The 26,176-nt window shown below is 42.7% G+C and overlaps 1 protein-coding gene across 3 annotated transcripts in view; it reads left to right on the top strand.

The window, feature by feature from the left end:
- The window catches only part of KPNA1 (karyopherin subunit alpha 1), an 80,252-nt gene that overhangs the window by 43,178 nt on the left and 10,898 nt on the right, over positions 1–26,176 (top strand). For all 3 annotated transcript variants that reach the window (XM_090053482.1, XM_090053465.1, XM_090053474.1), the window contains exons 8-12: positions 5,217–5,316; positions 8,853–9,016; positions 11,216–11,294; positions 13,211–13,336; positions 25,714–25,841. In XM_090053482.1, the coding sequence (XP_089909608.1) occupies positions 5,217–5,316; positions 8,853–9,016; positions 11,216–11,294; positions 13,211–13,336; positions 25,714–25,841 (597 nt within the window). The remainder of the gene's footprint in view (positions 1–5,216; positions 5,317–8,852; positions 9,017–11,215; positions 11,295–13,210; positions 13,337–25,713; positions 25,842–26,176) is intronic.

Here is a 26,176-nt window from a genome sequence, read left to right on the forward strand (position 1 = left end):
CCACTGACAGTGGAATAGGTAAATTCACTTTTAATTGTCTCTTACTGCTGTGTAGGAAAGTTTTACGTAAGTACTTCCCCAGCAGCACAAACAGCACAGATTGGGTTCTTCTCATCCTGTATTCACAGTGCTGCTTTCCCGATTTGTTGTTAGCAGGGTTTGTATACAAGGAGAAACTACTGAAGGAAAACTATGTCAGAGGTGAGTCTGTATTTGATTCTGAAAGTAGTGAAGTCTGTGGCCAGTTCTCTTTGTGAAAGTGAGTTCTGGCAGGTAGATCCAGCTCATGCGAAAGTTTTTTTTGTTCTTGTGGAGTTTTCTGTACTGGTCATTATTTTGCAATGTAGCTGTTCTGAGAGCTTGGATTCAGAGGGTGTGTAGCTGATGAAGGACTTTGAATATCAGGAGTGAGAGCTGAAACTAAATTCCCAATTCAGTGGACAGCTAACACACAGAATGGCACACTGAGGAAATGCGGTTTTTTGCTCAATACAGGGAGGTGTACTGTGTATCAGCTGGAAATTTTCAGGGTTTGTTTCTTCATTCTTACTTTGTTCTTAATTTTTACATAGTGTTGAATATTTGGGGGTGGGGGAGCCCTTCTGTGTCTGATAGCAAAGTCACTTTTACCCTAAAGTGTGAATATTCTTCAGGGTGCTCTTGCTTCCCTGTCTCTTTAGATTTTGCTTCTCTTGGCTAAACTGTATTTTGCCATGAGCAAAATGAGATTTCCTACATTGGCTTGCATGAGAGTATTGATATTTAGCATGGGTAGGGCTAAGGGCCTAGACTAGGGGTGGGCATTTATTTGGGCCTGAGGGCCGCAATGGGGAGCTTTGATGAGCTGTTGTGGGCTGGGTCAGCACCTCCCCACCCTTAGCAACTCACCAAAGCTCCTTATGGGCTGTGGTGGGGGTAGGGAACAGTGTTCAGGAACAGGAGGAGCAAGTGAGGTTGGAATCATGAGGCCAGATCCCCTGGTGGTGACAGACAGCTCCAGCCCAGGCCCTGGGACCTACTCTGTAAGTGACCCTACCCTCTGGGAAGGGTTGTGGGGGAAGGTATTGCCTGGATGCTAGGTCCTGGGAGTCTGCCATGGATAGAGGAGAGATAAGGAGCAGTAGCCACTGCTGGAGACGGGAAGCAGAGCAGCACCCGGCTGCAGCCAAAATGAAAGCTGTGTGTGTTGGCTAGGGCTGGCACTAGGCCATGAATGCCAACAGAAGCCAGGCAGGGCTTAGCCCCATGCCAAGTGCCACTGAGGCAGCTGCAGGCCAGATCCAGTCACTTGGTGTGCTAGATTCAGCCCACTGGCCATACTTTGCCCACCATTAGCCTAGATAGATTACGCAGTTAAACTTACACTGTAACATATTGATTTTGTACTCAAGCATCTTATACTAGGACAGTAAGCACTCAAGGAACTGATGGGCATGATCCCCTGGGAGGCCAATTTGAGGGGGAAAGGAGGAGTGTAGTAGAGCTGGTTGTACTTTAAAGAAACCTTACTGAGGGGGCACGAACCAACCATCCTGATGCACAGGACAGTTAACAAGTATGGCAAGGAACTCTTCAGTGAGCTAAAACACAAAAAGGAAGCTTACAAGTAGTAGAAACTTGGACAAACTACAAGGGAGGACTATAAGCGTATTTCTCGGGAATGCAGGGATGAAATATCAGAAAGGCCAGAACACAGTTGGCGTTGCAGCTAGAAAGGGACATGAAGAATAATGAGAAGGTTTTCTACAAATATGTCAGCAAGAAAAGGAAGATCGGGAAATGTGTGGGCTCTTACTGAATGGGGGAGACAACCTAGGGCATCCAGAGACATGCCCCCTGAGGCAGGGCTGGCACTTTAATTAGTGCAGTTTTGAGAGCAGTGCTAATTAAAAGTCCCTGGAGCGTCATGTGTATCAGCATTCCTGCGCTGAAAAAGGGCAGTGGGGCACTTTGAATTAAAGCTTGCCAAACGAGCTTTAGTTTAAAGCACCCTGCTACCATTTTCAGTGCAGGGACACTGATACTCGTGATGCTGGAGTCTGCTGGAGTGTAGTAATTTCCACGTGCCAGCAGACTTAGTTAATTACAGTGCATCAGAGCAGCCCCCCTGCATGTGTATAGGAGCCCCCAGTGACATATTATGTGAAAAAGGCTGAAGTACTTAATGTCTTTTTTACGTCAGTCTTCACAGGCAAAGTTAGATCCCAGACTACTACACCTGGCAGCACGGTTTGGGGAGGAGGTGAGCAGCTGACAGTGGTGAAAGAACTTGTTAGGGACGGTTTAGAAAGCTGGACATGTGCAAGACCATGGGGCCAGACACAATGCAGCCGAAGGTGCTGAGGGGGTTGGAGATACGATTGCAGAGCTGCTGGCCATTATCTTTGAAAACTCAGTGATCAGGAAAGGTCCTGGAGAATTAGAAAAGGGGAAATCCTAGTGCCCATCTTGGAAGGAAGAGGATCCAGGGAGCTACAGACTGGTCAGCCTCACCTCAGTCCCTGGAAAAATCATGGAGCAGGTTCTCAAGGAATCCATTTCTAAGCACTTGGAGGAGAACAAGGTCATTGGGAACAGTTGGCATGGATTCACCAAGGGCAAGTCATGCCTGACCAACCTGATTGCCTTCCATGATGGGAAACTGGCTCCATGGATGCAGGGAAAGCAGTGGGTGTGATGCATCTTGACTTTAGCAAGGCTTTTGATATGGTCTCCTGCAACACTCTTGCAGGCAAGCTAAAGAAATACGGGTTTCATGAACGGACTGTGAAATGGATAGAAAAGTGGCTAGATTGTTGGTCTCAAAGGGTAGTAATCACTGACTCGATGTCTAATTGACAGCTGGTATCAAATTGAGTGCTTCGAGGGTCAGTCTGGCTCTGGTTTTGTTCAGTACCTTCATCGGCGATCTGGAAGATGGGTTGTAGTGCCGCCTCAGCATGTTTGCAGATGACACCAAGCTGGGGGGAGTAGTAGATATGCTGGAGGGTAGGGCTAGGATTCAGAGACAGCTCAACAAATTGGACAACTGGATCAAAAGAAATCTTATGAAGCTCAGTAAGGACAAATGCGAAGTCCTGCATGTAGGACAGCACAACCCTATGCACCAGTATAGGCTGGGGACTGAATGGCTAAGCAGCAGCTCCGCAGAAAAGGACCTGGGCATTACAGTGGACAATAAGCTGAATATGAGGCCAACAGCGTGGCCTTTTTGCAAAAGGCTAATGGCACACTGGGCTGCATTAACAGGAGCACTGCCCAGCGGATCAAGGGAAGTGATTATTCCCTTGTTTGGCACTGGTGAGGGTGCATCTGGAGTACTGTGCCCAGTTTTGGGCCCCCCACTATAGAAAGGATATGGACAAATTGAAGAGAGTCCAGGGTGAAATGAAAATAGGGTACTGGGACACACGGCTTCTGAGGAGAGACTGAACGAAATTGGGCTTATTTAATCTGGAGAAAAGAAGACTGATTTAATTGCAACCTTCAACTCCCTGAAGGGTGGTTACAAAAAGAGACTGTTCTGAGTGGTGACAGATGAGAGAACAAGGAGCAATGGTCTCAAGTTGCAGCAAGGGAAGTTGAGGTTAGATATTAGGAAAAACTCTCATGAGGAGGGTAGTAAAGCACTGGGACAGGCTACCCAGGCAAGCTTTGGAATCTTCATTCTTGGTGGTTTTTGAGACCTGGCTAGAGAAAGCCTTGGCTGGTATGACATAATTGAGGATTGTCCTGCTTTGAGCAGGGGGTTGAACTAGATGTGACCTCCTGAGGTCCCCTACAACCTTAATTCTCTTTGATTCTATTATTACAGTGACTAAGCTACAGACAGAGAACACCTATACTAATATATTGGTGTAGTTACACCCCATGAGTCTGTTAGGGATTTGTTACATTTTCGCTTCTTTCACTGTTCAGACTACTAAGCCTTTCAGGTTTACACCTGGGCTATCATAGGAACTGCCCAAGTGGGTCTTGGACTCTGTCAGGACTTGCACTTTGATCTAAGAAATATTATCTTGGCAAGATTAGCACTTCTTCCACCAGGAGTCGTGTGATCTGCTTGGGTAGTATTCCTTTATTAGGTGCATATGGAACAGCAGCACAGTCTTTATCTCTCTTTCACTGGTACGAACCTTTATGCTTTATCAGGTAAGACATAAGTGTCATTTGCTTCCTGCCCTGAGCTAGATTCAGTCTTGTTCCTATCTGGGATTGCTATTGGCAAAGGAATAGAGCACAGGTAGTGCTTTATGCACTTGATGGGGAGAAGGATGGCATTGGGGCATCAGGGAAGTGTCAGTTTTTTTAAAAGGATCTGAATTCACATGTATGGAATACCTGCATAACACCCAGACTGGCATCTGTATAGACAGCTCATCGAACCACCACAGTTATGTAAAATAAGTAATTTTTTTTATATTGGAAGAAACCTAGAATTAGGTACACATGCTTTGGGTTCTGAAATGGAAATCATTCTTCCCCATCAGCTGCCATTGCACAAAAGGATTTTTGTTGCAATGAATAATGCTGATAAACAGCAGGGGCTTGCTCAGTGAAAAGACAACCTGCTTCTGACTAGGCTGGGGACATTCAGGAAGTTCTGTTATTTATCAGTAATCATTTTATAGATCTCATTGTCTTTTGTAAACCTCCTGCTTGCCCAAGCTCTATCAGAGATCTAATTTTAATGAAATTGTGCAGCCAGGAAAGGAGCTTTGTAGTATGTTCTTTCACAGAGACTAGGCTCACGATTTGAGTCTTCAGCTGATTCAGCAGTGGAGCACTTGAGCCTAGAGAACTTTCTCTCATAAAGAAGGCATCTTTGATATAACTTCTGGGCCTCATTTAAAGGTCCTGTTCTCTAAAACAGTTCAGCCAGGTTGTGAGCAAAGCTCCTGAACTGACTGAACAGTTCCATAGAGATCCTGATATCTATCAAAATAAGTTACTTGATCAAACTCATTGCAGATGTTTCTGGACTAGTAAAATCCAGTAATAAATTGAAGGCAGAAGTTGCCTTCTACCATTGATTACTATTTAACTAGTGATTTATTTTGATGTAATCTTTCTAACCTAGTTTCCATTGACTTAAGTTGGAAGAACTTTAGACCCTGTGAAAGCTTCATTAATTAATCTGTTAATTAACACTACAGTATGTTTTTCCTTTGAAAGATTTTAAAAGAAATGGACTGATGGCTGTTTTTTCTGTTCAGATTACTTTCAAAACAGAATCGTCTTACCATGACACGGAATGCTGTATGGGCTCTATCCAACCTCTGCAGAGGGAAGAATCCTCCTCCTGACTTTGCCAAGGTAAGAAACAAAACATGAAAGAAAACAAGAGAATGAAAGGTTGAGGCATGGTGCCCAAAAAAGGGAGGAGGAAGGAACTGAGATGTTTAAATTAAACAAAAAATCCACAGAAATTGTTAGGACTTTCAGAAGTCTTCCTGAATGTGCTTAGTGTAGCTGAGAAGTGTATAGATTGGTAGCTTTGAAGATGTGTGCAATTTTTGGGAGATTTTTTTTTTGATCTGCAGAATCTTTTGCACTTGGTGAAGTCTCATCTTGTCTATCCAGGTGCTAACTCCTGGGAACAGACACCACGCATACAGCATGCAACTAGTTTGACAACCAAGGAGCAATTGATAGTGCTCTACATGGCAGTCAAAAGCCCATTGGCCTGCCTAGGACACTGCTCCAAGTAATGCATATTGGCAGGCTGTGTAGTTGCTCAGTCTAATGTTTTGGGGCTGTTGCAAATGTCTCAGGATTATTGCGATTCCCATGAGCAATAACATATGTTCACAGGAGGAGGGTGTGGGGCTTCAGATGGATATATGCAAGACCTCCTTCTAGTGCAGGGATGTCCAACTTGTGAGGTTTTATGGGCTGGACGAATGGTATGGGGCTTGTCAACAGCTCAGACAAATGGAGCAGGGCCAGTCCATGGGGCCGAACAGGCCTGCAGACTGGCCCTGCATGCAGGATCCAATGCACAGGGCTGCAGTACCATGAGCACTGCATTCAGTGTGCACCCCAGACTGTCCCCGGGTGCTATGTGCATTGAACTAGCTGTGCATCCATCCCAACCTCTGCACCACATAGGGCTGATCCAATGATTGTACCCTGTGTGGCATGTCTGAGACACGGGATGGTGTTCCAAGACGATGGATTGCTAGGAAGAGACGGGATCCACCTGATGAAGGGAGGGAAGAGCATCTTTGCAGACCGGTTCACTAACCTGGTGAGGAGTGCATTAAATTAAGCTTGCCAGGGGATGGAAACCAAAGCTCTCTGGTGTGTGGGGAAGCAGGTGACCTGGAGGTAGCACAAACAGGAGGGGGCAACAAGGGAGGCCTTCTCATTCATCCTGAAAAAGTAGGGCAGTTAGCTAGTTACCTCAAATGTCTGTTCATCAATGTATGGAGCCTGGGAAACGAGCAAGAAGAACTGGAAGTCCTTATACAGTTATTGAACTATGACATCATTGGAATAACAGAGACTTGGTGGGCTAGCTTGCATGACCCAGCTGTGACAGTTCTCCAGTATAAAGTGTTCAGAAACAACAGGCAGGGAAGAAGAGGACTAGCTCTTTATGTAAATGAGCTGTATGATTGCTCAGAGCTCCAGTGTGAACTAGAGATAGGCCAGTTGAAAGTCTTTGGGTTAGCAAGAGGGAGAGCAGCAAAGTGACGTTGTGGTGAGGGTCTGCTATCGACCACCAGACCAGGAGGATGAGGTGGATTAAGCTTTCTTCAAACAGCTAGTGGAAGTTTCCCCATTACAGGACCTGGTTCTTATGGGGGACTTCAGTCACCCTGACATCTGCTGGGAAGGCAATACAGCAGTGCACAGGCAATCCAGGAAGTTTTTGGAGAATGTTGGGGACAACTTTCTGGTGCAAGTGCTGGAGAGGCCAACTAGGGGCTGTGCTCTCCTTGACCTGCTGTTCACAGACACGGAAGAACTGGTGGGGAATGTAGAAGTGGATGGCAACTTGGGCAGCAGCAACTGTGAGAAGATTTGAGTTCAGGATCCTGAGGAAAGGAAGGATGGAGAGCAGCAGAGTAAGGACCCTGGACTTCAGAAAAGCAGACTTCAGCTCACTCAAGGAGCTGATAGGCAGGATCTCTTGGGAGGCTAGTGTGAGAGGGAAAGGAGTGCAGCAGAGCTGTTATACTTAAAAAAAACAAAAAAAAAAAAACAAAACCCTTACTGAGGGGTTAGGCACTGGCTGTGGGGAGAGCTGCCAGGTCCCTATGCAAACTAGACCCAACAATTGGGGATCTCTGTAAATCACAGGGGAAGTGCTTCCAGCAGCTGCTCCTTAAATTTTTTTTCATTTCGCTGCTTACCCTGCCCCGACACTGATTGGTGGAGGGGCCCTGCAGGCCAGGCCACTTGCTGCTGATTACTGGGGAAGTGAAAACCACTGTTTTAAATGTGCTGTGGTTTTTGCTCCCCCACTGCTGATTGGGAGGGAGACCCCGGTGGCCCCACTGCTTGCTGTTGACTGGCAGGGAGGCAAAAACCATGGCATATTTAAAATTTCATTTCCCAGAGATCTGCAGCAAACAGCTCAGCTGGTGGGGGCCCTTCTGCTTATCAGGGCCTGAGGAAAGCAGTAAAATGAAAAAAAAATTAAAGGAGTTGCTGCAGAGCACTTCCTCTGCAATTTATGGAGATCCCTACCAATGATGTCTCACTGAACTATCCAGCAGCTAAGGCACTTGACTGCTATTAGTACTAAGCCAGTCTGAGTGAAACAAAAATAACACGGCATGGACTCAAGTATCATTGCACTATAGCAGGAGTATCAAAAACATGGCCTGCAGAGACCTATCATCCAGTCTGCAGTGCTGTTTATGAATAACAGAATCATAGAAAACTAGGGTTAGAAGGGACCTCAGGAAGTCATCTAGTCCAACCCCTTACTCAAAGCAGGACCCAGCCCCAACTAGGTCATCCTAGCCAAGGCTTTGCCTGGCCTGGTCTTAAAAACCTCCAAGGATGGAGATTCCACAGCCTCTCTGGGTAACCTGTTCCAGTGTTTTAGTACCCACCTAGTGAGAGAGTTTTCCTAATATCTAACCTAAACTTCCCTTGCTGAAACTTGAGCCCATTGCTCTTCACTCTGTCATCTGCAACCACTGAGAACAGTCCAGCGCCATCCTTTTTGGAACCAGCCTTCAGGTAGTTAAAGTTTGCTATTAAACCCCATCTCAGTCTTTTCTCCAGTCCTCTGAAGTAATGTGCCTGAGCCCCTAAACATTTTTGTTTTTCTCCAATTTGTCCATGTGCTTTCTGTAGTGGGAGGCCCAAAACTAGACACGGTACTCCAGATGTGGCCTCACCAGCACTGAATTAGAGGGCAGTAATCACTTCACTTCTCTTGATATGCTGGCAACACTCCTACTAATGCAGCCCAGGATGCTTAGCATTCTTTGCAACAAGGGCACACTGTTGCAATACGAGTTGGATCATATCCAGCTTATAGTCCACTGTAACCCCCAGGTCCTTTTCTAGAAAAATTGACTAGCATATTCTGTATCTAATACTGAGGGAATCGGCTGCCTTGTCCTGTGTCATGTGATGCTCCCAGTTCCTCCAGTTATATGTGCTGCTGCATACGTGAACATGTCTTCATTTCTAATGTTGAAGGAAGACTTATTCCTGCTTCTCTGTGGAGCTGGAGCTTTTCATAAGAGCACTGACGTAGGTCCTTAATGATTCCTCAAGTCTTTCAGACTGCATATCAGTCCACTGCCCTACAGAGTCAAGTGCAGGATGCTAGCTAATTTTGGACTTCTGCATTTCATAGACCATATCTTTTTAATGTTTTGCAGGTTTCACCTTGTCTAAGTGTGCTTTCCTGGCTGCTCTTTGTCAATGACACAGATGTACTAGCTGATGCCTGCTGGGCCTTGTCATATTTGTCTGATGGACCTAATGATAAAATACAGGCAGTGATTGATGCAGGAGTGTGTAGAAGACTTGTGGAGCTGCTGATGTAAGAAATTAACTTAAAAGGATTGACTTGATTTCTTACTGTTACCTCTTTACCCTTTCTCTACAGTCCAGATTCCTGCAAAAGTAAAGTTAAGTAGAGATTTTGCAATAGTAGAAAACAAACATGGTTCGTTGGCCTTAATACCAGCAGTATCAGTAATTTTGATACGTATCTTTTAAAACTCTGTAAAAACAACAGTGGATGCATCTACATGTGAAATTAAAGTGACAGAATAAATTGGAGCAGCTTGTGCTGGAGCCAAATTGCTCCCAGGTGCAGCATCTATACATGTGCCTGGGACAGCAGCAATTTGAGCTGAGATGGAATGAGCCCCCAAAAGGCTGGGCTGACAGGTCTCCATTTATGCCCCTGGTCACTATCTACATGCACCTTTCAGCACAGTAAAGTACTCCATTGTAAGATAGTACTGTCCCTGACAGTACTGTCCTACAGTGGAGTTAATTTACTGTGTCCTAATACAAACACACATGTAGACTGATGCTTTACTACGGAGCTAATTAGTTAACTGCACAATAAAGTGCATGTGTAGATGTACCCACTGAGACGCAACTGAGTTTTTATATTATGTTAAATATATGACATTTTATACTGGAGCTCAGGGCCATCCCTGGTGGAGGCAAATTGGAGCAACTGCTGGGGGCCCTGCAGAGCAGAGTGGAAAGGCCGTGGCTGTAGTTTAGCCCACGCACCTGCCTGCGGATTGGACGGCTCTTTGTTCCAGCCAGAAGTTCTAACCGCCACCCATCCCACTGCATCCGGTGTGCCGGGGCTTTCACTCCCCAGCGTAAGTGCCGTGGGATGGGGAGGGGGGCCCCGCACAGGCCGCTTTGCCCTGGGCCCTGCACCCTGCTAGAATCATCTCAGCTAAAGCTACAAAAGTAGGCTTTGTCATTTTGGTTTATGCGTATGGTCTGTGCATATCTTAGGAAGCTGTTATTGCTAAACAAGCAGTACATAGCTACATTAATGTAAAATCCTACAATATGTTTAAAAAGTAGGAAGGAAAAAAACCTAGAATATACAACTACCTTCATTTACCAGCTTGTGTGTATTAAACAGACTCAAGCAGTATTAAACAGAATTAATGATCATTTACTTAAGAAAAAGGAAAAACAGGAAATTATTGAAAAATACTGTCTTTCTTTTCTAAAGTTATCTGTTTTCTCATCATTGGAGGAAACACTATCACTGCTTTATCCCACTTTGGTCTTTAATAAAATGCTGTTACTGATTGGTTACAAATATAGGAAATGTGATCTCTTGCTAGTTAAATTTTATCTTAGAGATGATACAGATATCTCAGCATCAGTGAATCTTGCTCTGTAATCATTAAGTGATGCTTTTTATATTTACTAGAATTTTCCCTTTTGTGTTAAGAGCCACATTGCCATTTTCTAGTGATGGACTAGCTTTCAGATATTTATAAAAGATAATATATGGCCAGTTGTCAAATTGCTATGAGAAATTAACTGTTTCGGTCCATCCCTTTGAATCCCTTTTATTTTAAGGTAAATTTTGTTAGAGGAAGAACACTTGGCTTGTCAGCACCTAGCAACAAAATAACAGCCATGAGACGTGTTTTTTGTTCGCTTGAAGGAATTTGTCAGGAGTCGAAGTTGGAGGAATACTTTCCTATGGAAAAGAATTTAGTTTTTTCATTTTCAAAACCACAACTTCATTTTAAGGGTGTGTGGTTAAATTAAATCTGATGCCCAATTTTTTCTGTAATAGGAGAGACTTGTAAGAGTCTTGTGTTTTTATAACAGAAAATTAAGGATTTTTCTTTTATTTTTTCTTAGTTTATTTTCTTTATTTGGCAGAAGTTAGTGTGTAGTCAGTTTTATTGATTCCATTATATAGTCAGTAAGTTATTTTACCGTGCAGTGGATTTCTCAGCACTGGAAGAGAGAAAAACAGTGCACAAAAAGTAAAGCAAAAAGTCACAAAAACTGTTCATCAAATCTAAAACATTAAAAAGCCCCCTAGAGGATCCTAAAAAGAAGTACCCATAGTTTCAAATCTAAACTTAGAGATACCTTTTATGACTTCAGTCGTGTCAGTCTATCTTGTTGAGGAAACTCTCCTTTTGCCAGTAAGGAGTCTTGGTGTAGGTCCTGATTGAAAGGATGGGGCTGCAAAATTGTCTTGGGCTGTTACCTCTTTCCTTGTATTTTTTAGGCACAGTGATTACAAAGTGGTATCTCCTGCCTTACGAGCAGTTGGGAACATTGTGACTGGCGATGACATCCAGACCCAGGTATAGACTTCATTGTTTTTGGGTTGTAATTCTGTTTGCCTTTTTGGTTAATGAGATAATTCATAAGCCTCTAAATTGCTTTTTTGTTTTGCTTATTACACCATTGTATTTTCTGGTTTTCACCCATATGAGAGTGGTGTCATTGGTTGTAGCCGAGCATGTCACTCTCATGATTCATTTCAGTCCTGACCTACAGCTCCTAGGATGAATTTCTACAGTCATGCTGATACTATTCAATCTTGACATTCAACACTTGCGAGTATTTCTTTTCTGATTCTGTCCCAAGCAAAGGCTAGCTGTTATGCTGAATCTTGTACTGGCTTTATTCTGTGGCCTTCTTACCTCTATAGCCTAGTTCAGATTGTCCAATTTCATGCACCCTGCAAGGGGTTAATTTGCAGAGGGTAGGGGGTGGGAGGAGCTCCCACCTGGCTGTTCCTCCCCACATTGCAGCAGCAACCAGGGGCTCAAGGCACCTCCTATGGATTTCCACTTCCTGTCCCTGCCCCAGGAGCCTATGGCAATGTGGTTCAGCTGGGGGGTGAAGATGGAGGCTCAGGTGTCTTGGTGGAACAGTGCAGCAGGAATTGCATGTGCTGTGTGCAGACCTTACTGGTGTGGCCCATGTGGTGTGCAGCCCCCAGCTGCTTAGAAGTGTTTATACTCCTGGCCTCGTTGAAATATTAATATTTACTTTTTAATCTTTGCAAATTTGCAACTCAGGTTCCTAGCCCAGAGTTTAGTTTGTTAACACTGACCATATGTTATTATGCATGGGACTCTTTCTTTTGTAATATCACCTTTAACCCAGTTAGATTCATATTGGGTAAGAAGATTGGTGAGTAACAACTAGATGTTCTCTGCTTATATTCTTCATTATGAGTGAGATTGTTTGTATACATTTTCTAATCTTGTTTTTTATGTTCTGTTGCTGAGAGCTACATTAGCACCATGTGCTTTATCACTTGTTTCGATGGCATGTAAATTTGCCATAAAATTATTTTGAGATCAGGTTTGATATACATGATTCCTTAGTTTTGTAGAAATTAAGGTCAAAAGGGGAAGTAGTCCATCTCATTTGAACTCCTTTTATATTCCAAGTCACTAAGTATCATGCAAATTTCCCAGAAATTTCAGTTAAAGCATCATATGAAAGTAGTGCTGGAAGGGACCTGGCAAGATCATCTAGGCAGGATCATCCCAGCCAAGTGTCTCTCTAACCTGCTCTTAAAAAATTCCAATAAATGGAGATTCCACAATTTCTCTAAGTAACCTGTTCCAGTGTTTGACCCACCCTCATACTCAGAAAGTTCCTCCCAATCTCCAACCTAAATTTCCTGTGCTGTAGTTTGCGGCCTGTGTTCTTAGACCTGTCCCCTGCAGCTACAGAGAAAAGCCCATCTCTGTCCCTTCTGTAATCATCCTTCAGGGTGATCAAATCCCCCTTCAGCTTTCTCTCCTCCAAACTAAATAATCCTAGTTCTTTCAGTCTTTCCTCATAAGTCTTGCCTCCCAGCCCCCTAGTCATCTTTGCTATGTGCTGGGCTCTTTCCAAGCTGTTCACAGCCTCTTTGAAGTGTGGGGTGAAAAACTGGATACAGTACCACAGGTGAGGCTTCACCACTGCTAAATAGAGTGGAAGAATTACTGCCCTTGATTTGCAAGTGCTGCTTCCACCAGTACAACCCAGAATGCTCTTGGCTTTTTTGCAACAAGAGCACACCGTTGGTTCATATTAAGCTTATGGTCTACTTCAGGGATGCATAACCTCCAGCCTATGGTGCAGCCCACAAAGCTGGAGTGAACGGGTTGTCACGGCACATCAGCATAGGTGAATGCTTCTGCTGCTGTCTCTCCTTTCCCCTGCTGATTATTCTGGGCATAATCTAACATATTTTCTCTACCCTTTCCCCTAGGTAATTTTGAATTGTTCAGCCCTCCAGAGTTTACTGCATTTGTTAAGCAGCCCAAAGGAATCTATTAAAAAGGAGGCATGTTGGACAATATCTAACATAACAGCTGGAAACAGAGCCCAGATCCAGGTAACCTACACAGCTATGGGTTTTGTCTTCTGATCTTGGAGAAACGCCTATAAAGTGGCATTCCATTTATTTATATACTTTAAAACAGAGGTAGTAGGAGGCTATGAGCCTCCTTCACAGGTGAAGGTTTTGACAACCCAGCCATCTCTGTAATAGAATTCAGATTCTTAAAGCTTAGAAACTTTATCAGGTTTCAGAAGTAAAGGGTGAAGAGTTATGCCAGGGGTAAGAGAGCTGACTGGCTAACCCTAAGAAAAACAGCTTTGCCACCGTTTGCCATGATTTCTCTTGTATCCCATTTTTAATTACATATGGAGTTTTACAACAAATAAACATCTGCTGTTTATCTGTGCTGTTTTTGGTTCTCTGCCAGAGTCCTGAGGAAGGGCTATCTCCCACAAAAATCCTTGTCTCTGGCAACTTTGCTATATACAATCTGGGGAATAAAATCTCATCGCCAAAAATTAAATTTTCATCTCAACACCCAGTATAGTTAGGTCCTCCCAAACAAGAAAGGAATACTTTCACCCTTCTAATTTACTGAATATAATGATAGCCAGATTTTAAACGCACACAATCCTATGTTTTCACTACTAAACCTGGAAGTTGATTCTGTAAAACACTTAATGAATGTTCTTAGATTTCACACCAGTGAACCATTTTACCTAGTTCAGGCTGTCCAAATTCAAAACAGTTGTTACTAGGATAGTCTCTTTGAGACCACCTCCATAACCATCAGCTTTTCTAGTCTCGTTGTCTTCAGTGCTAGAAAATATAGGAGTAGACAGCAATTTTAGTCCCCTGTACATCAGTCTGTGCACTGGAATTCCCTTGCCATGGCAGACCAGACAGACCAGATCCTCATAGCCTGGGTTTTTGGCCCTCTCTTAGACCAGTGGTCCTCAACCTTTTTAGACTCCAGGGACCCCTTGGACAATGTCACATCTTGGCTTTCTACTACAGAAAAATAATAGAGCAATCCTTTTTTTTTGCAATAGACTCAGAAAGACCACAGTAGGTCAGAATGTTTTTGACACCATGGATTCCTGTTTGAAATAGGACTTAATCTCTGGGTTTATCTTGTGAATCATGTGTACGTGTTTGCACACCTTACATTGCGAATATTGCACAACAGTCTTACAAGAATTTCACAGCACCCCAGGGTGCCATCACTTTCTTAGGTGGTAGAACTCCTAGAATTCTTTGACTCCATATGGCAGACTGCAGGCCAACCTTTGTAGCAGTTTCACAAACTTTCAGGAGATATTTAACTACTTTTTTCTTCATTGGCTCTCTGGTTTTCCCTTCAAAACTGATAGGGCTCCATGTCTTTGATTTTATTTGACTTTGTGGGAGATTTGGAAGGATGCCATTTCGCTTCCTTGTGTTCCCCCTCAGAAACGGCAGGCAGAGAGCAGGCTGAATTGAAAATAACTCCTGCCTGACCAATACTAAGACTGAACAGACTGACAGAAGTTCCCGTCACTGAGTTAGAATAAGTTATATGGCTCTAAAGCCCTCTCCTTTCCCATTCTCACTCTCCTTCCTCCCAGCATACACTTATACATAGGACCCCATATTTCCACAGCTTCTAGAAAACTCAGGGAAGTTTAACTAAATCACTCAGGAAGGTGAGGTCATCCCTGGAACTGAAAGAAGAAACACCAGCTCCTAGTCAATATGAAGGCAAGATCCATGCAGAAATGAGTGAGAACTGGAAAGCACCCCTCAAGTCTTTCTCTGCCATAAAAGATGACACATCCTGCTGCCCTTCTAATGCAGATGAAGCATTTGTGTTCAGTGGCTCTTGTTAATTTATCTCAGTGGTCTTCAACTTCTTTAAGGTGAAGATCACTTTTTGAAGTAAAGGGCAAGCCAGGATCTACTGCACCCCCCACACCCCACCACCCTGCCCAGCAGACCAGTCTGAGGGGGTCCTGGGGGCAGATCGAGGCCCCCACAGTGAAGGAGGGAGTGGGGCAGGGGTGAGTGGGGCCCTGACCAGGCGGGTGGGTTGGGCTGGGGGGGAGTCAGAGCTTGGGTGGCTTGTCCAGGTGTGCGGGTGGGCTCCTGGCAGAGGGCTGGAGGGCACATGCCCCCCTGATTTGTGTGCAGGGCAAGGTGGCTGCTGCTGTGCCCCAAGCCATCAGGGCTCTGACCTGGCCTGACCAGGGCGCCACTCGCCCAGTGGCAGGGAGTACAGAGGGGGATCATCCCACTCGCCCAGCTCCAGTGGCAGAGGGCATGGCTCAGTTCAGCCACATGGCTCCTGCCGCTCGTATGTCCTGCCACTCCTGGACTTTGTCCCTGCTGCTCCCCATGTGCGTCCCACTATTCCCGATCATGGAGCCTATGACAGTCAATCTCATTCTCCCCAGACTGAGAGAGACTGTCACAGGCTCCCTGATCAACCAGTTGATCAGGTTGCCCAAAAAAACACTAAAGAAAGAAAAACTTGGAAAATTAATTGTTTGGTTCTGGTTTGTGGGAGTATGAGTAAGAGGTAGTGTATCACAGGACCTAATGGATTTTTTATTATTCTCCCTTAGATTTTGCTGCCAAGGCTTCCTTAGTAAAGGGCATAGTCATTCTGCTGGAGGTGTACTCCTGCCCAGGCAAAGTCATATCACTCAAACTAGACTTCAGATATAGCAGTCTCAGCTCTAAGAGTATTGGGTGCTGTCTCTGATAGTGGATATATTTACTAGGTAGGCAGTTGTGAGCATATCAAAAAAGAAAGAAAAAGGGTAGGGGGAGGCAGGGAGAACCCCTTGGCAACATTTGCTTTTTAAACTATTTCTCTGGAAGTTTTTCAAGACTGATACTTCTCAGACTCTGACTTGCTGTTCATTCAGACCTCCTAAATATTTGTTCTGTGGGCAACTACTTGTTGGAATTGGCATTATAGGCTAAATTATATCTTTCCAAGTATTTTGTTGGTAAGGTCTTAGGGGAAGTGTAGAGGCAAAGTAGTCACTAGCCTTTTGGCAAGGGAAATAACTTCTCCTTCCAATAAGATAATCTTTAAGGTACTTTATCTTGGCAGGTCTTTTAATGGGAAGCTGCTGCTCCCCCAAATGAGGTTACACATTAGGCGAATTGGAAGACCAAAGAGAGGATACCCTGCAAAACAGTGTGGCCTCAAAAGATTTTCTTCTTTTTGAGGTTTTCTGAGTCTGGTCAGATTCTGAAGTACCCTCTGATGGGTACTTCAGAATGGATCCTCATCTGGGTGTGAAACAACCTCAGAAAATGCTTCTTGAGAAAATCAGGCGGATTCAATATTAGGATTCAGTATCCATGCTGTCCTACGGATGAGCTCATCCTTTTCCAAAGAACACTAAAGTAAACCAACACTGGCAACAAGATCTGTCAGAGAGGAAAGCTGCAGTAGCCCTACTTTAGAGGTACAACCAATATTCTCTTGCATGCAAGTGGCTCATATGTATAAATTGGATTAGTTTCATAAGTACTAGAAACTCAGTTAAGTTTTCAAGAGATCTGTCAAGCTAAGTGTGGCCTCTGTTCCATCCACTAATATAAAATGGCATCTCCTGTGTTGTATAGATTGTGGCTTGCAGGAAAAGACCTGGCAGACCTTCCCTCTCTATTCCATTTACTTTACCCCACAGCCAGCAGTACTACTGTGGGGAAAACCCACTTTGCACATGCCATCTATATATGGGAGGGCAGTTGATTCCTTAGTATCAAGAACTGAAGTAGCCTCTCTCCTCACTGAAATGATAGAACCTGGTCCATGGAGGAAGACAGACTTTGGACAGGATACAAGTCTTCTGTTTTGAAGTTCAAACGGAAATGATAGTGCACAGTCTATTTCAGTTCTGGTCTCTCAAGAAGTCTGTATGTGAATTAGTATTCCAGAGGGAAACACAAACATTTTATCAATGCAGCATTTTTTTCTGGAGCTTGAGGATATGAAATAAAGCTCGTGGAAATTGCCTTTAGATACTGGAAAGTCACCTAGAGAATTCTTAGGTTTTGCTATGTCAAGGAACATTTTGAACAGAGATGGTACTAATTGCCAGAGAGGGAGGAGCCTTACCTACTCTGGGACCTCAAAAATAACCCCCAGTTACTGCTGCAGCTTGGTCTGTATGCAGCAGTTGTTGCTCTGACAGCAGCCTCAGGATCTGTGTATCCCTGACTGCTGCTGCAATGGCAACACCATGGGGCTGCTTCTGCCAGGGGCATGGACCCTTTGGAGGTGAGGGAGTCATTCTGGTACCCCTACTAAGTTAGTGCCTAGTGCTGGTACCTCACTTGCCACTCCCCTCCCCTTGCCAAGTTACTGTATGGGTTCACCCTTCCTACATCTGCTCCTTGCCCATTCGCTGCCAGCCTGGGCCTCCAGCCCCACTTTATCTGAACCTCAGTTCCTGTCCAGAGCCTTTAGGTGTCTGGGGCTGTGGAGAGCTGGAGCCAGCCAGCATGCTTTTTGTAGAGACAGCTCTGGCATGCAGTGCAAGGAGGAGTGAGATCATGCCCCTGCACCCCTCCTGGATCTTCCCCTGCTGAAATGCCAATCCCAGGCCAAATCTTCTCCTCACCCTTAAGCTTGTTTGCTGAAATGCTTTCTTCCAGAGGACTGCTCTGTCCATACCTTGGCTTCATCCAGAGTTGTTCCAGTCTCCTTAATGTCTAAGTGTATTGGCAAGTCAGATGTAGCAGTCTATTAATGTAATTGGTTAAGCTTATATAACACATTCCCAGACGAATTGGATTCTTAGAGGAATGAGGCATTAAGGCAAACACTGTCAGCCTCTAGGGTTTCTTTAGTTGTTTGTTTGTTTGTTTGTTTTGTGATCACCAGGTTGGGTTTGGGGAGAAGGGAGGGATTGTTGGAGGGTGTTGTTTTGTTTGTTTGTTTGTTTGTTTGTTTTTAAAGAAAAACTTGTAAAAAAAAATTCCTGTTCTTCATTTTCCTTGCTGTCAGATAATGTAAACTGCTGTTGATCAAGTTTTGCAAGGAAAATATTTGTTTTGGATAGAAACCAGACTATAACTTTTGAACGTAAAAAAATAACTTTTCAAAAAGTTGTGTGTTTGAATTCAGGGGTTTAGTATTTATTTACAATGGAGGTCTCTCTTACAAGGTAAACTTTGTAACTGCACTTGTTCAAGTTTACAAATGATTTATCTGGAGGCTAATATATCCAGTGTAGGTAAGCCTTTAGAATCGCATAGGTACCGTCACCAAACTTTGCTATCACTCTCGCAGTAATGAGCCTCGTAAGGCAAGCCACATTTCCTTTTAGCCAACTTCTTGTTGAGTGAAAAATGAAATAGATCTGTAAACTTAATTTCTGGCTGCTTGCCTCACCCATGTTCATTAACAAACAAACAGCTACGTTTAATGTCAGTTAAGATTGCCTTGGGTCACACATCCCTCCATCCATACTCTGTAAAGTATGGAAATATGAAGCCAAAGGGAAAGACCTCTGTATCAATTTCCACTTCCTTTTTGCCTATGCTTGCTGGTAACGCACTCCAAAGATTTTTCACTTCCATTTCCGAAAGATACCAAGAAGCAGAATGTACCTTGTCTTTATCATATTCACCCTTTAACATAAAATTTTAATGAAATCAATAACTTCCCAAATGCATGAAATGTGACAGCCAGTTGTGCTGATTATTCTCTATAATTGATATAAGATCTTACGAAGGTGCTGTTAATTTTTTGTTGAAGGTGGAAGTGAAAGCTTTCTAAGTGCGTTATCAACAGTGACGTAAGCAATAGAATGGAAAGGTGGAATGGAATGCAGGAGTCTCCCATGTTTTATTTCCATGCTTTTGAGGTTTTGGGTGGACGGGTATGTCCTGATGCAACCTTAATTGTCACTAAGCATAGTTTTTGTTTGTTAATTTCCTAGTTTGTATGCAGCTTTGCTGTACTTCAGTGGATAGCTTTTCCAGAGTCAGGGAGAAGGGGAGCTGGACCTACCTGGGACTCAGGAGGAGAAACTGCACTGCTGAAGCTAATCCTGACTGTCAACCCTTCTGGAGGGTATGAAAGACTGACATGCCTCAGTGAATTTCTTTGTCTTATACTTTAACTCTTTTAAAAGTTACTGAAAGCAGATATACCAAGAACACTCATTCTTTCTTAGCTGTGATATAACCAACCTGTCAGCTTCAGGAAGCTGCCAGGAAGGAATCTGTCATCATTCACTTCCACAAATGCATCTTAGGTACTCATGGGCACTCTACTCGTAGAAATTAGATACATCCAGATGCAGTAGCAGCAGAGTTGCATGCTTGTGTTCCACCAGCAACTCTGCCTTTTCTACTCCCCCTTCTTCTGGGTGTTCTACCTTTCCCTTCAAATCTGCTAGTATGCAACAACTATAGATATAGTAGATACCATCATGGCCAACACTAGAACCTCAAGAACAAAAAGATGATTAATGATTGTGCTAAAGAAAAAACGGTTAAGTCAAGAGATGTCACAAGCTCCCATTCTCTGTGAACTGCGTATAAAAAGCATGGGATACAATATACATTGATCAGTGGAGTACACACTCAAATGTGAAACATGTACTTTGGTGATTCACAACTTAAGTATGATAAATCTGAACACTAAGTACAGATTTATGTTTACTGGGCCATAACATTATTTTCTAGTCACTTATTAAATATAGGTGTTCAGGAATTCTGGATTTACTCCCAGACTCTAGAAGAGTTCAGTTTATTATATTGTAATTTAGAGGATGTAATAGGTTGACTAAAACCTTTTCAGTAATTCTGAAGGACATTGCAGTGCAGTGAATGAAACTGGGATTTCTTATGTTTGAGACTTGAACATTATTTCTGACAGTCTGTAGTAATCTTGCAAGAGTTGTTGGGTAGCTTGCTTAAAAATGTGTTACCGTTCATGGGTATAGGTTGTAGCCGTGTTAGTCTAAGGACATAGGCACACAGTGTTCTTTGGGTAAATTTGATCCAACTCAGATAGTTGGAAACATTCTTCTTAACAAGCTGTAGGGTATAAATACCTTTTTTCAGGCTGAGGAAGCATCTGCAGTTGGGGTGTGCTCTTCCTGGGTGAAATGAGTAGTCAAGAAGCTAGAGGCTGGTATGCATGCAACAAAGCCAGTCAATGAAGATGTAAATTGAGGAGTCAATGGATGAGAGACAGGTTGGGAGTGTGTGTGTGTGTGTGGGGGGGAATGAATGTAGCTGGTAAGTAGTGGAGAGTACCTGGGGAGTCAGATGTTAGGCAGGTTATAATGTGTCATAAATCCAATGTCTGTATTTAGTCCATGAGTTTTAGTATCCAGGAGGCTGATGAAGTGGAGTTCGTTGACTGGTCTGTGAAAGGGGTTTTGTAAATTCCCTTTGAGGATTAGAACTGAGAGATTGGAGAGCAAGAAAGGTTTTCTTGTGAGAAATGTGCCCCCACAGGTCATTGGGTATTCTTGACTTTGATACATTTCCAGTGCGCATTCATTCTGGTGCGCGGTTGTTGTTTGGTCTCTCCTACGTATTTTCCATCAGGGCATTTGGTGCATTGGATGAGATACAGGCATACCTCGTTTTATTGCACTTCGCTTATTGCGCTTCGCAGATATTTCGCTTTTACAAATTTAAGGTTTGTGGCAACCCTGTGTCAAGCAAGTCTATCGGCGCCATTTTTCCATCGGCGCCATTCGGCTCAGATGATGGTTAGCATTTTTTAGCAAGAAGGTATTTTTTAATTAAGGTATGTACATTGTTTTTTAGGCATAATGCTATTGCACACTTAATAGACTACAGTATAGTGTAAACATAACTTTTATATGCACTGGGAAACCAAAAAATTCGTGTGACTCGCTTTATTGCGATATTCACTTTATTGCGGTGGTCTGGAACCGAACCCGCAATATCTCCGAGGTATGCCTGTATATTACATTTCTGGAGGTGCAGCTGTAAGATCCAGGAATGCTGATGGTTCTGTTGTGCAGGGGTGGTGGAAATATGTTGGCAGGTTTTACATTTATTGCCATGGTAATGTCTGGATCTATTCGGTGTGTTTGGGGCTGTAGGAAGCTTGCTTCTTTCTGGTAATGAGGGTAGCAAGGTTCGGTGCTTGTTTGAAGGCTGGGATGAGTGGTTCTGGGAAGATATCTTTAAGAATTGGGTTGTCTTTTAGTATGGGTTGCAATTGTTTGAGGATTTTCTATATAGGTTCCAGGGCAGGGTGGTATGTCATAACCAGTGGCGTATGATTCATTCGTTTTTCCTTCTGTACCATAGCAGTTCTTCACATGGTATCCGGGCAGCTCTTTCAATAGTGTGATCTGTCTCTCGTCAATCATATTTCTGAGGATGTCAAAAATGGAAGTTGCTCTGTGTTTGTATTTTGTAAATAATGCAAATCCTAGGATACCAGTCCTAGTATAGTGTTGTAGGATTCTACTCTCCCAGTTCACAAATTTACATGAATAGTACATTTACCTTGACCCTTTGCTATTTAATGCACTTCTCCATTTTATTAACTTTAATAATTTCATCCATATAGAGAGATCATTAGTCAGGTTAGTCTGAAATCAGGCAGAAGGTAAGGTAAGAAGTTGGCACTTCTAGAGACTTAAGTGGTTCAGAAAGGCATGAGCTTTTGTAGGCAACAGCCTACTTTTAGATATTATATCCACATATAGGGAGTCCATATTGTGATCTTATGAAACTTTTAAAGGTTTTTTGAGTATTGTTAATGGTAGTCTACATTACTATCTTTTTTTTAGGATACAGTCTATTCTGTGAGTGTAGGACTGTGCTTTTACCATTCTTTAATTTTTTTCTTCTAGCTCTTCTGATTGAAGAAAATTCTACAAGGTTGTGTCTGCTTGCTTTTGTTCCCACTGAAAAAGTCCAGTAATGGGAACGCTAGTGCAGGGCTTAACTTGCTTGTCTGTGTCAAAGGCACACTGCTAGATAGCCTTGTCATGAGTAGGTTTGGACAACAGAGTGTTTAAAAAACAGAAGGAACTGCTAGCACCATCTCTACGTTGACACTCCATTGTTGCTGTCAATTGGAGCTTAATTGGACCTTCAGAATCTAATGATGCATATTTAATGTCAGCATGAACTATTTTGTTGTGATCCTGCTTACATGCTTATCCTACAAATTCACTCTGTTCCCACATACCAAAAACCATAGCTGTTTCTACCCATTTATATAAAACATGTGAAACAAACAAATGTTTTAATATTTTCCTCTAAAGATTTTTGCCATATGATACAGGAAAATGTAGATGCAGTAGAAAATAATAGTACCATCAGGAAAAATAATGCAGTTTTTTTTATTAACTTGATTTATGTTTAATTTGGTTCAAAATGTGTTTGTTTTATAGTCTTTTAAGCTGCTACAGAATCTCAGTCTGCCACACTGCAGTAATATAGAGCACAAGAGAGCACATTTGCATGTGGTCCTGGTTGTACAAGAGTTTTTGCAAGATAATGATACAATGCACAGAATTTTGTTTAATATCTGTGTTGTGGGCTCAAATCTTCCATGCTTGTTCATAACTTTAAAGTGATTTTGTTTTCAAAAGCTTGAACATAATAGTTTAGCCGTTTTAAAGACCAATGTATTTGGAAAGATTCTTGCAATTTAAAAACACTAGTTTTGAACATCTTTTATGCTTCTGGAATGAGATAAAAACTTTGGGCATTTATACACATAATGCCTGGAGGGAGGTGGGAAGGCTTTAGTTAGAGTGGCTCCAAGAGCCACTCTGAAGCTCCTGGAGCATCTCAATCCCTGTGCTGAAAAATGGTGGCAAAGGGCACTTTTAACTAAATCTTGTCGAATGAACTTTAGTTTAAAGTGCCCCTGCCACCATTTTCAGCATGGGGACACTGATGCACGAAATGCTAGAGTCTGCTCTGTTGCACTGTAATTAGCATGTCAGAGCAGCCTCACTTCACATTTAGAGGTGCCCTGTGGTTTTAGCAGGATCGTTGTTCCTCCATCACAGGGTGTGCCTTGAGTGGATTGATGAAAATAAGTAATTATTTGAAATATTTATGAGGACTTTTTTTGGGCGGTGGGTTGTTTTGTTTTAAGTATATCATATGTGTACTCCATTTATCAATATGCCAGAGGTCTGTTGGCACTGCATAGGTTTGTATGCAAATTTAAACTGAAATATCCATGCAAAAGTGACTTCTGGCCAGCTTAGTTTCTGCCTGGTTTCAGAATGGGACTTTCCTCATCTACTTTGCAGTTCATTTCAGATGGCATCTTTGATTCAGGGTTAGAATCTCTACTCTGGAAGGAATTCTCCATAATTATCTGCCTCCATATCTATACAGATAGAATCATAAAAAACTGGGCTAAAAGGGATCTCATGAAGTCATCTAGTCCAACCTGCTCAAGCCAGGATTACCCTTGACTAAAGCCATCCATATTTGTGTAACCTGCTCTTAAGAACTTTTAAGGATGGATATTCCACAGCTTCTCTGGGTAGCCAGTTCCAACGTTTATTTACCCTCATGGCAAGAAAACTGTTCCTAATATCCAACCTAAATTTCCCTTGCTGCAATTTTAAGGTCATTGATCCTTGTCCTGTCTACCGAAGCCACAGAGAATAACTTATCACCATCCCCTTAGAACCACCCTTCAGGTATTTGAAGACTATTATCCTCTTCAGGGATATGGGAGACTCCTGTTCTAAAGTCTGTCTCTTGCTAGGTCTGGGCTGCCTCCATTTTCCAGACTTAAATGTTTGTATGTGTCCACAGTGGTCTCACATATGTAGCTATATGTGCAACCTCCTGTATCCTTAATCTGTGCACACCCATTTATACTGTATGGGTGAGAGACTTGCTGCCTGCATGTAAGTGATATTATTGGTAGTTATACAGCTAAAAAACTTCTATTTAGATATAACAAAGGGAAGAAGAATTCTACCCTTAGTTTTTCCCGTCCTAAGGAGATGAATATTTTCCATTGAAACGAAAATCTATCATCACAGCATTATCATCTCAATATTTTGCATCTTTCAGAGGCTTGTAATTGGAGTGTGTGACTGAAGATACCATAGCTTCAGGAAAAATGTTAAATATGTAGCATGCACCTTTGTTTGGTGTTCCAGGTAGATTTTTCTAAAGACTCTAGTTTTCTCCTTTGAGAAAAGAGATTTTTTTTGACATTCAAGAATATTTTACTAGACTTCCAAAGAACACAATTATTCAGTCATAAAAGTCTACTTCAGTTAAGCCACTCTCATCAAGGAGGGGAGTGAAAGTAGCCATAATATTGTGCTATATATAATTGGGATAATCAGGATAATACAACTGGGAATTGAAGAAGTTGATGTTTGTAGCATTAGGCAAGGCAACAAATGTGCTGGCTTTAAAGTGCTAGGTCAAGGGTTGCAAGATTCCAGGGGGAAATCAAGGGGCCAGGAACCTTGTGCCACTTGTCCACCAGCCCACTGTTGGCATCAGGAGGTTGACATGAGCTGTCCCAGTCCTGATGCCAACAATCAGCTGACTGTTAGGTTCAGGACCCAGGGCTGCCTAGTACCCATTCTGACAGTCATCTGATTATCAGGATGTGCCACACATTCACTTGTCAAACAAACCATCCACAGAGTTGTTCTATATTAACTTTGTGGCTGGTTGGCCATTTTATGGTGCCATAAATTGGCTGAACATGTCATGGTAGTAATTGTGCTCGGGCCCTTTCGAACCTTTTGTCTCATTTACTGAACTTCATCCATCCATCTGTCCAGTGCACTGAATATAGCTGTTATTTATGCCAAATGCATGCATTTGTTCTCCTCTACAAAATTGTTGAAAAGTAATTGTCTTTGTTTGCTTTTAACAATTCTGTTCGGACTTGCATTTAATTACACTGCAATAAATATAAGATGCTACTGTCATTTGCAAAAGCTGTATGTATCTATGTATCTCAGATATTTTGTCATGGTATTGAAAATAAATTGGTTTCCAGCTATGAATATTTGTCCATTAATGCAAAAGGCCATTTTCCTAGGGAAAACCACCTTTTACAAACTGGTCTTTTGACTAGTGTTAGTTTGATGTGCCAGATAGTTAACTATTTGAATAGAAAATCTCTAGCATTGCTTGTTCTGCAGAAGAGAATCTGCTGATGTTTTCATTTTTGTGGAGATGTTCTTTATGTTCTGGGGCCCCATACAGCATAGACTTGAATGGTAATTGCAGTTATGAATGTAAGCCTAAATATTGCTGAATGCTCATATAAAAGGAATATTTTATTTCATTTCATTTTAGAAGGAATCTTCCATTGTTTCTTACGTAGCACTGAGATTGGAGTAGACAGCTCAGGACAAAGAAACTGTATGTTTAATAACTGATGCTTTAACCTTGTGTGTCATTCCTTTTTGCAGACAGTCATAGATGCCAATATTTTCCCAGCCCTTATAAATATTTTGCAAACAGCTGAATTTCGGACAAGAAAAGAAGCGGCTTGGGCAATCACAAATGCAACATCTGGAGGCTCTGCTGAACAGATTAAGTAGGTGGAAATGGAAGTTGTTCTAAATGTTTGAATTAACTTAATGCTTATGTGTAAAGTACGACACTAGTTGCTGAAGAGCTGGAAAGCCTTTACCTTGAGTATAGGTACAGTCCAGTCAGGCCCAGTTTCTTAAATTTTCCCTGTGGGTGAGAGGCCCTAGAATCCAGGAGTGCCTTAGTCACTGAGTGATGGGACGAGAGAGAGAGAGAAAGAGATGGATCTGTGTGCCTACTACCTTTCTGGTCCTAACTCTAGGTCTGACATTCATGGATTTGGCCAACTCTCTTTCTGGGCATCTGAGAATGCTGTATGTGTCCACAAAGGGCATGCAT

The sequence above is a fragment of the Crocodylus siamensis genome, chromosome 1 (genome assembly GCF_052110815.1).
Source record: "Crocodylus siamensis isolate JL-2025a chromosome 1, ASM5211081v1, whole genome shotgun sequence".
NCBI classification, from domain to species: domain Eukaryota; kingdom Metazoa; phylum Chordata; order Crocodylia; family Crocodylidae; genus Crocodylus; species Crocodylus siamensis.